Source organism: Oncorhynchus mykiss, chromosome 22 (assembly GCF_013265735.2).
Source record: "Oncorhynchus mykiss isolate Arlee chromosome 22, USDA_OmykA_1.1, whole genome shotgun sequence".
In the NCBI taxonomy this organism is placed as follows: Eukaryota; Metazoa; Chordata; class Actinopteri; order Salmoniformes; family Salmonidae; genus Oncorhynchus; species Oncorhynchus mykiss.
In genome coordinates, this window is record NC_048586.1 from 32,316,824 (window position 1) to 32,330,142 (window position 13,319).

A 13,319-nucleotide genomic window follows, 5' to 3' on the forward strand; every position below is an offset into this window, starting at 1 on the left:
GACCATTTTACGGTAGCGTTACCTAGCCTACTGTCTCTAAAATAATACTAAAATGTTTATAAACATGTTATAACGTTTATAAAGCTTTATAAAACATATAATATAAAATGTTTATGTAATCTTCACCTTTTTAAACAATAAAATGTTTTGCCCTCACTGTCATTATATGATAATAAAAATTTATGTTTTATAAATAATACATTCTGACAGTTTCCATATTTTTCATTTGAATGGAAAACGGCTCATTGAATCCGTTTCTACCGGGCAGCGAGAGCACTAAGTATTGTCCGTTTGGGAGTGGCCTCTGTAGTAAAAGTCCAGCCCCCTGAAAACAAACCATATTTCAATAGCAAATCCAGTGTCGATATGGCTGAGTTGTAACTTTTTGAGGATACAATTTTTATAACGGCGTCTAAAGCCTTAAAAGATGTGATCACGTAGGCTAACCGTCCAAAAAATCAGTGGAACTCGGTCAGATAAACATTGCGATTTTTTCACTAGAAACAGCTGCCTACTGCTGCACCTCCTACAAACTACGTTGATTCAACATCGTATAACGGTACACACTTCGTCCTGTTTCGTCTGAGGTAAGAATGAAATCGTCCCTTCGGTCGTTACAATGCAACATTATCAAGGATTATAATGGGAACACGGTTAGAGCGGGATTCAATGTCATTGTGTCTGCCATAGCCTACTCTAACGCAACAGTGTTTTATTGCTTCTGTTGGTTGTGTCGCCACTAGCCAGTTGTTGGGGGAAAACCTCGTGCTACCGCCACAGTTATACAAACGCTGCTTCTTATTCAGCACGGGTGAGCAAATGTGTAGCTATATCATCATACATTTCATACATCATGAAGAGGGTCTTACATGATAGAATGTACGAAACGAGCTCGAGCGATGAACAGGCCATGGAGGTGGGTCCTTCGATTTCAGGGCTTTTGTCTCGTGGCTATAGCAGTGTGCCTGGCTATAAAACCATTCTACAATGATCTGCCAACAGATAAGGATAGCCTAATATCGAAACTTGCAATTTAACCTAAATGTAAGAAAGTGTATGTCTGTTTATTCTCAACCATGCCTATTATTGCCTACCCTCATAAACGCCCCTTTCATACCTAGCCAATGCGTCGTGGCCATTGGTAATGCCATTGAAAATGTCATCATTATCGAATTACTGAAGCCAACCTTTGAAAGCAAGGACAACTATTATCAATGCTCTGGTAGCAGTCAAATATTCAAATTGACAATATTATGCCTTTTATCAAAATAAGTAGCATTGTTATTGTCATCAATTACAGCCTCCACATATGAATAACTATTTATTCTAGGAGTATGAGAATGTGAGTGAGATTATCCAGTGGCTATTTACCAGTGGTGGAAAAAGTACTCAATTGTCATACTTAGTAAGGATACCTTAATAGGAATGGACTCAAGTGAAAGTGACAGTCACCCAGTAAAATCCTACTTGAGTAAAAGTCTGAAAGTATTTGGTTTTAAATCTACTTAAGTATCAAAAGTAAATGTAATTGCTAAAATATAAGTATCAAAAGTAAAAGTATAAATAATTTCAAATTCCTTATATTAAGCAAACCAGACTACACATTTTTCATTTATTTTTTTAAATTAAGGGATAACCAGGGGCACACTGCAACACCCAGATATAATTTACAAACAAAGCATTTGTGTTTAGTGAGTCCGCCAGACCAGAGGCAGTAGGGATGACCAGGGATGCTCTCTTGATAAGTGTGTGAATTGGACCACCTGCCAACATGTAATGAGTACTTTTGGGTGTCGGGGAAAATGTATGGATTAAAAAGTAGATTATTTTCTTTAGGAATGTAGTGAAGTAAAAGTTGCCAAACATATAAACAGTAAAAAGAAGTACTGATACCCCCAAAACTACTTAAGTAGTACTTTAAAGTATTTTTATTTAAATACTTTACACCACTGCTAATTACAGTAGCCTCTGGCAGTCAACACACTTTACACATCATGCACATATTTGATCTAGATATAATAGCTCAAAGACACTAACTTTCCAGGAAAAAAAGCAAACCCAACTTTCTTTAATAATATATGACACAAGGACAAGGTTATTTCATTATTAATGGTTATAGTGATTTGATAACTGTAGTCTGGATGAACCCAAAATTACACTATACTACATGCAAGTTAGAGAGAAGAAGGTACAGTAAAACAGGGCTTCATCCCAAATGGTACCCTATTCCCTTTGTAGTGCACTACTTTTGACCAGGGCCCATGACCAGGCCATTTGGCATGTAATCTATGATAATATGCCAGTGGGTGGCTCAGTACTGTGCAGTAAGTCAGAGTTTGCTGCATTTCAATCTACTAATGGGTTTCAAATGTTTCCCGACACTGATTTGGCCAGCAACCATGTAAATCTAACACTCTGCAGTCTTTGGGATAAAAACAGATTTGACTGAAAGGATATGATGATGTTAAGACAAGACATGTTAATGATAACAGCCCAGATGGGTAATCCTCCCACCGCTTGTTTAGCAGAATCATGTAAGTTTATTGGTGTATTTGAAGCTAATAGAATACAATAGAACAGAACAGTTACACTTCCTTCTTCATACTTCATAACTTGATACTGTAGCCTACCTAAGTGCCTGGAGATTGTTTTGTTCTCACAAAGTAACAAGGTATGTCTTGATTCCACGTTTGGGGATGATTTGTTTGTCAACATGATTGTCAATATTGAGCTAGTTGCTACTTATCTATAATGTTGACTTGTTCTCATCTCTTTGTCCTCATTACAGAACATGTGCCCAGAAGGAAAAGTTTGAAGGAGGTACCTGTGATTTCCAGGAAGGTAAAGCATCTAGCCTTTTCATTGTATCATTTGGCGTTTCATTGACAAAGTGATTACAGTTCTAAATGCTATGTTGTATGTGTGCGCGTGTGTGAGTGATCATGTCATTATCATGTCACCTGCTTTGCTATACCTACATCTTTACTTTTCAGACTGAAGGGTGGAACTTGCCAGGATGGATGCCACCAACATACTGCCCATTCTGAAGAAACGCCTAGCCTTCTTGTCAGGTAATAACATGCTCCAATCAGTCAAAAATGTTTGTGGTGAGTACAGTGGTGAGAGTGAGCATTATCAAATAAATAAAAGGCAGGCAGAGTTGACAAAAAAAGACACTTCAAGATATGCAGGCTCATATAAATCCCAGGATTGTCAAGCTTTATGTGTACCACACATCTAACTCTCACTTTCATCAATTTGTTTAATCATCATAGTTGTACTAGGAGTGTAGAAGCTGGTCCTTGGTGGTCTGATAAATACCCCTCTCTACTCTTGCTGCTGGCAGGCAGTGTGTTGTGATGAAGGTGAATGATAATGGCCTGTTGTTCTGCCCTGCCTGCTGCTGCCCGAATTAGGTTTCTCATCATGTTGATGACTCTGATTTGAAGGTCACAGCATCAGGACTGCATCAGAGAGGGACTCTCCAGAGATGCTGAGTGTTCAGAATACTGTTGAAGGTCTCACTGACTTACCAGGCGCTAGATACACAACAAAATGAAGGCTTGTGGCATTAGAATAGAATATATCTTTATTCTACTTGTGACACTGAAAGTATAATGAAAGCTAATAGTTCAGTTCACACATTTTGACAATATAGAATTTGTTTTGATGGTAATAGCTGTTATTATCTTGTTTGCTACTAAGATAACAATGTCTTGGATTGAGCTGCTGTACGTTAAATACTTCACACTGATTTTGTTAGCGAGTAAATGGGGTTTCTCTTGAGATTGAGTTTCTAATTTTGGCAAAATAATAGTTTAGACATAAATGTTTGAATACTTCAACATTTGCCAGTGAGTGTTAAATTAAGACTTCTGCTAGTTTAAAATTGTTTTGTTGTTATTTCCAGACTGGAAAAGGTCTCAAACAGACGCATAATTGTTTCAGGAAAATCATGTGGTTTCCTGTGTTTAGAGTCTTACACACATAAAAGAAAAACAATGAACAGAGCTGCTGCTTTTCATTCAGGGAAATGTTGTGACAAGGTTACTGCCTGACTCACTCTGGCTTGACAGAAGACTAACTTTGATGAGGAGTTGCTTTTACTTCTCTAGTCATCAAGTGTAGGTACATGACTATACCGCTCACTGACTCACACTGGCTTGATAGAAGACTAACTTTGACAAAGAGCTATTGCTTTTACGTCACTGACTCATAGTGGACACTAAACTAACTTTGATGAGAACAAGAGTTGTTGCTTTTACCATTTTAGCCTTGACATGTGGCACTAGTCAGTCTGTTGGTTCATCCCCCTCATAATTATACAGATATGTTATGAGAAATGAGAGCGTTTTATGAGCCTTTCTGTTAGTTTTGGTGTTCGGCAGGATGTTTTTTGGCTGTTCGCGCTCACACAGTTTTTCTTGAGGCATGTTATAGTTCAGTAGCTGTAGGGGTGGGAACTATGGCCGGGATTCTTCTATGAAGTGTTTGCTGTCATTCAACGAGAGAGATTCGAGGGCTCAGCAGCAACGAGACCCTACTGTCTGCAGTGCACTACTAGTTTCCATGCACATTTTTTCACTTGAAAAGTACTACACCCAACATCTTAGCTAGATGTAAAATTGAGGGACTAAGCTATATGTAAAATTGAGGGACTAAGCTATATGTAAAATTGAGGGACTAAGCTATATGTAAAATTGAGGGACTAAGACCTGCAAAAACTTCAAATTTATAACAGATTTCTAGATTTATGTTAGATTCATTTGTCACATATGTCGATTAGAACAGGTGTAGACCTCACAGTGAAATGCTTACTTACAAGCCCTTAACCAACAATGCAGTTTTAAGAAAAATACCTCAAATAAATTAAGAAATAAAAGTAACAAATAATTAAAGAGCAGCAGTAAAATAACAACAGCACGGCTATATACAGAGGGTACTGGTACAGAGTCAGTGTACAGAGTCAATGGGCACCGGTTAGTCAAGGTAATTGAGGTAGTATGTACATGTAGGTAGAGTTATAAAGTGACTATGCATAGATAATAACAGAGAGTAGCAGCAGCGTTAAAAGGGGAGGGGGCAATGCAAATAGTCTGGGTAGCCCTTTGATTAGATGTCCAGGAGTCTTATGGCTTGGGGGTAGAAGCTGTTTAGAAGCCTCTTGGACCTAGACTTAGCGCTCAGGTACCGCTTGCCATGCGGTAGCAGAGAGAACAGTCTATGACTAGGGTGGCTGGAGTCTTTGACAATTTTTAGGGACTTCTTCTGACACTGCCTGGTATAGAGATCCTGGATGGCAGGAAGCTTAGCCCCAGTGAAGTATTGGGCCGTACGCACTATCCTCTGTAGTGCCTTGCGGTCAGAGGCCGAGCAGTTGCCATACCAGGCAGTGAGATGCAACCCGTCAGGATGCTCTCAATGGTGCAGCTGTAGAACCTTTTGAGGATCTGAGGACCCATGACAAATCTTTTCAGTCTCCTGAGAGGGAATAGGTTTTGTTGTGCCCTCTTTATGACTGTCTTGGTGTGCTTGGACCATGTTAGTTTGTTGGTGATGTGGACGCTAAGGAACTTGAAGCTCTCAACCTGCTCCACTATAGCCCCATCGATGAGAATGAGGGCGTGCTCGGGTCTCCTTTTCCAAGAAGGACAAACAACTGTAATCAGTGTTTCCCCTTTCTCCTCTCCAAAAAATATGATGAAAAAAAAACGATATACAGTACAGTGGCAAGAAAAAGTATGTGGAATTACTTGGATTTCTGCATAAATTGGTCATAACATGTGATCTGATCTTCATCTAAGTTACAACAATAGACAAACACAGTGTGCTTAAACTAATAACACACACATTATTGTACTTTTCTTGTGTCTATTGAATACATCATTTAAACTTTCACAGTGTAGGTTGGAAAAAGTATTTGAACCCCTAGGCTAATGACTTCTCCAAAAGGAGTCAGCTAAACTGGAGTCCAATCAATGAGATGAGATTGGAGATGCCTTTCCCTATAAAAAACAGTCACAAAATTTGAGATTGCTATTCACAAGAAGCATTGCCTGATGTGAACTATGCCTCGAACAAAAAAATTAATTCCCAAGTTTATCAAGACATTTTGCAGGAGAATGTGTCCGCCAATTGAAGCTCATCAGAACTTGGGTGATGCAACAGGACAACAACCCAAAACACAAATAAATTTGCAACATAATTATGCCTTCTGGAGTGGCCCAGTCAGAGTCCTGACCTCAACCCGATTGAGATGCTGTGGAATGACCTCAAAAGAGTGGTTCACACCAGACATCCAAAGAATATTTCTGAACTGAAACAGTTTTGTAAAGAGGAATGGTCCAAAATTCCTCCTGACCGTTGTGCAGGTCTGATCCGCAACTACATAAAACGTTTGGTTGAGGTTATTGCTGCCAAAGGAGGGTCAACCAGTTATTAAACCCAAGGGTTCACATACAGTGCCTTGCGAAAGTATTCGGCCCCCTTGAACTTTGCGACCTTTTGCCACATTTCAGGCTTCAAACATAAAGATATAAAACTGTTTTTTTTGTGAAGAATCAACAACAAGTGGGACACAATCATGAAGTGGAACGACATTTATTGGATATTTCAAACTTTTTTAACAAATCAAAAACTGAAAAATTGGGCGTGCAAAATTATTCAGCCCCTTTACTTTCAGTGCAGCAAACTCTCTCCAGAAGTTCAGTGAGGATCTCTGAATGATCCAATGTTGACCTAAGTGACTAATGAGGATAAATACAATCCACCTGTGTGTAATCAAGTCTCCGTATAAATGCACCTGCACTGTGATAGTCTCAGAGGTCCGTTAAAAGCGCAGAGAGCATCATGAAGAACAAGGAACACACCAGGCAGGTCCGAGATACTGTTGTGAAGAAGTTTAAAGCCGGATTTGGATACAAAAAGATTTCCCAAGCTTTAAACATCCCAAGGAGCACTGTGCAAGCGAAAATATTGAAATGGAAGGAGTATCAGACCACTGCAAATCTACCACGACCTGGCCGTCCCTCTAAACTTTCAGCTCATACAAGGAGAAGACTGATCAGAGATGCAGCCGAGAGGCCCATGATCACTCTGGATGAAATGCAGAGATCTACAGCTGAGGTGGGAGACTCTGTCCATAGGACAACAATCAGTCGTATATTGCACAAATCTGGCCTTTATGGAAGAGTGGCAAGAAGAAAGCCATTTCTTAAAGATATCCATAAAAAGTGTCGTTTAAAGTTTGCCACAAGCCACCTGGGAGACACACCAAACATGTGGAAGAAGGTGCTCTGGTCAGATGAAACCAAAATTGAACTTTTTGGCAACAATGCAAAACCTTATGTTTGGCGTAAAAGCAACACAGCTGAACACACCATCCCCACTGTCAAACATGGTGGTGGCAGCATCATGGTTTGGGCCTGCTTTTCTTCAGCAGGGACAGGGAAGATGGTTAAAATTGATGGGAAGATGGATGGAGCCAAATACAGGACCATTCTGGAAGAAAACCTGATGGAGTCTGCAAAAGACCTGAGACTGGGACGGAGATTTGTCTTCCAACAAGACAATGATCCAAAACATAAAGCAAAATCTACAATGGAATGGTTCAAAAATAAACATATCCAGGTGTTAGAATGGCCAAGTCAAAGTCCAGACCTGAATCCAATCGAGAATCTGTGGAAAGAACTGAAAACTGCTGTTCACAAATGCTCTCCATCCAACCTCACTGAGCTCGAGCTGTTTTGCAAAGAGGAATGGGAAAAAAATTCAGTCTCTCGATGTGCAAAACTGATAGAGACATACCCCAAGCGACCCAAGCGTATATCAGTTTTATATCTTTATGTTTGAAGCCTGAAATGTGGCAAAAGGTCGCAAAGTTCAAGGGGGCCGAATACTTTCGCAAGGCACTGTACTTTTGCCACCCTGGACTGTGAATGTTGACATGGTGTGTTCAGTAAAGACATGAAAACGTATAATTGTTTGTGTGTTATTAGTTTAAGTAGACTGTGTTTGCATATTGTTGTGACTTAGATGAAGGTCAGATAAAATGTTATGCCCAATTTATGCAGAAATCCAGGTAATTCAAAAGGGTTCACATACTTTTACCAGTCAAAGTTTTGGACACACCTACTCATTCCAGGGTTTTCTTTATTTTTACTATTTTCTACATTGTAGAATAATTGTGAAGACATCGAAACTATGAAATAACACATATGGAATAATCTAGTAAGCAATAAAGTGTTAAACAAATCAAAATATATTTTATATTTGAGATTCTTCAAAGTAGCCACCCTGTGCCTTGATGACAGCTTTGCACACTCTTGACATTCTCTCAACCAGCTTCATGAGGTGGCCACCTGGAATGCATTTCAATTAACAGGTGTGCCTGATTAATTATGGAATTTCTTTCCTTCATAAATGCATTTGAGCCAATCAGTTGTGTTGTGACAAGGTAGAGGCGGTATTAGGGCTGGGCGATATGGCAGATTATCACGAATATCTTTATATTTTTTCATTCGATAACGATAATTATCACTATATTAATAAAATAATGTTTAAAAGGTGCATATCTGCTTCAGACTCAAGAATACCTAATGCCTGAACAAACCACTAGGCAGGTAGCCTAGTGGTTAGAGCATTGGGCCAGTAACCAGCAGGTAGCCTAGTGGTTAGAGCGTTGGGCCAGTAACCAGCAGGTAGACTAGTGGTTAGAGTGTCAGGTCAGTAACCGAAAGGTTGCTAAATCGAATTTTTAAATGTATTTTATTTCACCTATATTTAACAGTTGAGAACAAGTTCTCATTTAAAACTGCGACCTGGCCAAGATAAAGCAATGCAGTGAAACACAAACAACAACACAGAGTTACCCATGGAATAAACAAACATACAGTTAATAACACAATAGAAAAAAATCTATATACAGTGTGTGCAAATTAGTTAAGATTAGGGAGGTAAAGCAATAAATTGGCCATAGTGGCGAACTAATTACAATTTAGCAAATAAACACTGGAGTGATAGATATGCTGAAGATGAATGTGCACAAGTAGAGATATTGGGGTGCAAAGGAGCAAAAAAAACAATATGGGGATGAGGTAGTTGGATGGGCTATTTACAGATGGGCTATGTACAGGTGCAATGATCTGTGAGCTGCTCTGACAGCTGATGCTTAAAGTTAGTGAGGGAGATATGAGTCTCCAGCTTCAGTGATTTTTGCAATTCGTTCCAGTCATTGGCAGCAGAGAACTGGAAGAGTGTTGGAGACTATTTTGTAAATGACATCGCCGAAGTCAAGGATCGGTAGGATAGTCAGTTTTACGGGGGTATGTTTGGCAGCATGAGTGAAGGATGCTTTGTTGCGAAATAGGAAGCTGATTCTAGATGTAATTTTGGATTGGAGATGTTTAATGTGAGTCTGGAAGGAGAGTGAGTCTGGAAGGAGAGTTTACAGTTTAACCAGACACCTAGGTATTTGTAGTTGTCCACATATTCTAAGTCAGAACCGTCCAGAGTAGTGATGCTAGTCAGAAGGGCGGGTGCGGGCAGCGAACGGTTGAAGAGCATGCATTTAGTTTTACTAGCATTTAAGAACAGCTGGAGGCTACGGAAGGAGTGTTGTAATGCAGTACGCCACAGGATGTTTTTGTGCTGGTCAAATGCAGTCAGGTCTGGAGTGAACCAAGGGCTCTGTTCCTGGTTTTCCATTTTTTGATTGGGGAATGCTTATTTATGATGGTGAGGAAAGCACTTTTAAAGAATAACCAGGCATCCTCTATTGACGGAACTAGGTCAATATCCTTCCAGGATACCCAGGCCAGGTCGATTAGACAGGCCTGCTCGCTGAAGTGATTTAGGGAGCGTTTGACTGTGATGAGGTGTGGTCGTTTGACCGCAGACCCATTACGGATGCAGGCAATGAGGCAGTGATCGCTGAGATGCTGGTTGTGTGAGATTGAGGGCATCTAGTTTAGATTGTAGAACGGCCAGGGTGTTAAGCATGTCCCAGTTTAGGTCACCTAACAGTACGAGCTCTGAAGATAGATGGGGGGCAATCAATTCACATATGGTGTCCAGGGCACAGCTAGGGGCAGAAGGGGGTCTATTACAAGTGGCAACTGTGAAAGAATTGTATCTGGAAAGGTGGATATTTAGAAGTAGAAGCTTGAATTGTTTGGGCACAGACCTGGATAGTATGACATAACTCTGCAGGCTATCTCTGCAGTAGATTGCAACTCGGCCCCCTTTGGCAGTTCTATCTTGTAGGAAAATGTTATAGTTAGGGATGGAAATTTCAGGATGGCCTTCCTAAGTCAGGATTCAGACACGGCTAGGACATCTGGTTTGGCAGAGTGTGCTAAAACAGTGAATAAAACAAACTTAGGGAGGAGGTTTCTAATGTTAACGTGCATGAAACCATGGTTTTTACGGTTACAAGGTTTTTACGGTTACAAATGAGAGTGCCTGGGGAATGGGAGTGGAGCAAGGCGCTGCAGGGCCTGGATTAACCTCTACATCACCAGAGGAACAGAGGAGGAGTAGGATAAGGGTATGGCTAAAGACTATAAGAGCTGGTCGTCTATTGCGTTCGGAACAGAGAGTAAAAGGAGTAGGTTTCTGGAGCTGAAGAATAGATTGAAGGCATAATGTACAGACAAGGGTATTGTAGGATGTGAATACAGTGGAGGTAAACCTAGGCATTGAGTGACGATGAGAGAGGTTTTGTCTCTAGAGACATAATTTAGACCAGGAGAGGTCACCGCATGGAGGCTCTACAGTGAAATAAGGCAATAATCACTAACCAAAACAGCAATGGATATTGGGAGAGGCATGCATAGCCAAGTGATCATAGGGACCCGTGGGTAGCTAGGCGAGCTGGAGACACGGCGATTCTGACAGCTAGTGGGCCGGGGCTAGCAGAAGGGCCTTAGGGGGCGTCGCGATGGAAGAAGTCTGTTGTAGCCCCCTCGGACGGTTACGTTGGTTGACCAGTCGTGTTGGATTGACAGGGCTCCGTGTAGGCAGTAAATGGGTCCAGGCCAATTGGCAAAATAGGTATTGTAGCCCAAGAAATTGGCTGATGGTCCTCTTCAGCTAACAGTCCAATATGCTCTAGACAGCTAGCGGGCCGCGGCTAGCAGGCTAGCAGATGGGCCTTCAGGGGACGTCGCGACGGAGGAGCCTGTTGAAACCACTCGTAATGGATCAGCGGGGCTCCGTGTCAGCAGTAAAAGGGGCCAAGGCCAATTGGCAAAATATGTTTTGTAGCCCAAGGAGTGGCTGATGGACCTAGCCGGGAGATGGGCCTAGCACGAGGCTAGTTCCAGGCTCACTGGTGCTTGCTTTGGGACAGAGATGTTAGCCAGGGGGTAGACCTGCAGTAGGAAACCGGAGATGTGGAGAAAAAGCAGTCCGGTATGCTCTGGGTTGAATTGCGCTGTGCAGACTGGCAGGAGTTGACCGGGCTAAGGTTAGCTGATGACTGCTATCAGTGGCTAACTGACTACTGACAAGGTAACAATCTGTTGTTTTACCCCTGAACAAGGCAGTTAACCCACTGTTCCACGATAGTCAGTCATTGTAAATAAGAAGTTGTTCTTAACTGACTTGCCTAGTTAAATAAAAGTTACATTTATACTTTAAGGTATTGTTCCATGTTTGTGGCCAGGGAGCACGTACCTAGGGTCAATTAATTTGATAAGCCTCTTGAAACATTCCTTTTCGACTGTGCTAATTGGTAGCATGTCCTTAGCAATGCAATGCATAATAGCATTTGTGATGTCTTTGTCTTTTCAATGTTTGCTTGTAGGGCATCATTTCTGTCGGTGTTGACTGCTTCGGGCAAACATCCCTAGATTGGCTGTTGATTGAGGGGCATTTATCAATACCGTGGCGCAAACTCAAACTTCATGCATGTTCCAAAGAGTGATTTTGCTTCAGATGTTGAAAAAGGTTTGTCATATTACCAAACTTAGCCACCTGTCTACGGAACAATTTGCACCGAACATTGCTCTGCTCTTGGTCGGACTTCAAAAAGCCAAACCACTTCCAAATTACTGAAACAGTTTAACCCTTTTTGCCAATAATATATTCTCTGTCTCCATGGCTATCACTGCCACTGTTTTCACCCACATCACTCATTTTATGTTGTTAATCGTGGCTACTCCATCACTCGAGATGCTAAGTGGTTTTTAGTGGGCGTATACCTCTCCACGTACATATTGTCACTGTTTGGACTGTTTTGCTATCACAGACTGGAACATGTTCCGGGATTCTCCTAATGGCATTGAGGAGTACACCACATCAGTCACTGGCTTTATCAATAAGTGCATTGAGGACGTGGTCCCCACAGTGACTGTACATACAGTACATACCCCAACCAGAAGCCATGGATTACAGGCAACATCCGCACTGAGCTAAAGGGTAGAGCTGCCGCTTTCAAGGTCTAGGACTCTAACCCGGAAGCTTACAAGAAATCCTGCTATGCCCTGCGTCGAACCATCAAACAGGCAAAGCGTCAATACAGGGCTAAGATTGAATCATACTACACCGGCTCTGACGCTCGTCTTATGTGGCAGGGCTTGCAAACTATTACAGACTACAAAGGGAAGCACAGCTGCGAGCTGCCCAGTGACATGAGCCAACCTCAATCACTTCTTTGCTCGCTTCGAGGCAAGTAACACTGAGGCATGCATGAGAGCATCAGCTGTTCCGGATGACTGTGTGATCACGCTCTCCGTAGGCAATATGAGTAAGACCTTTAAACAGGTCAACATACACAAGGCTGCGGGGCCAGACAGATTACCAGGGCATGTGCTCCGAGCATGTGCTGACCAACTGGTAGGTAGGTGTCTTCACTGACATTTTCAACATGTCCCTGATTGAGTCTGTAATACCAACATGTTTCAAGCAGACCACCATAGTCCCTGTGCCCAAGATCACAAAGGCAAATTGCTTTAATGGCTACAGACCCGTAGCACTCACGTCCGTAGCCATGAAGTGCTTTGAAAGGTTGGTAATGGCTCACATCAACACCATTCTCCCAGAAACCCTAGACCCACTCAATTTGCATACCGCCCAAACAGATCCACAGATAATGCCATCTCTATTGCACTCCACACTGCCCTTTCCCACCTGGACAAAAGGAACACTTATGTGAGATTGCTATTCATTGACTAGAATGTCATGGCATTTGGTGCCCATAGATTTTGTTATAATGTTTGAGTCACTTAGAAGCATAAGAACACGGCATAAGCCATTGCAAAATATCTAGAATTGCTGGAAACAACAATCTTTTGTCTCTGCGGCCAAGAGGTCCTCAA

The 13,319-nt window shown here is 41.6% G+C and overlaps 1 protein-coding gene across 2 annotated transcripts in view; it reads left to right on the plus strand.

Annotated features, from left to right (window-relative positions):
- The first annotated feature begins 299 nt into the window (after positions 1-299).
- Positions 300-13,319, plus strand: part of LOC110501767 (SEC14 domain and spectrin repeat-containing protein 1) — a 57,086-nt gene continuing 44,066 nt past the window's right edge. For both annotated transcript variants that reach the window (XM_021579545.2, XM_021579547.2), the window contains exons 1-3: positions 300-587; positions 2,789-2,841; positions 2,994-3,071. In XM_021579545.2, coding sequence (XP_021435220.2) covers positions 3,017-3,071 — 55 coding nt within the window. In that variant the 5' untranslated portion in view covers positions 300-587; positions 2,789-2,841; positions 2,994-3,016. The remainder of the gene's footprint in view (positions 588-2,788; positions 2,842-2,993; positions 3,072-13,319) is intronic.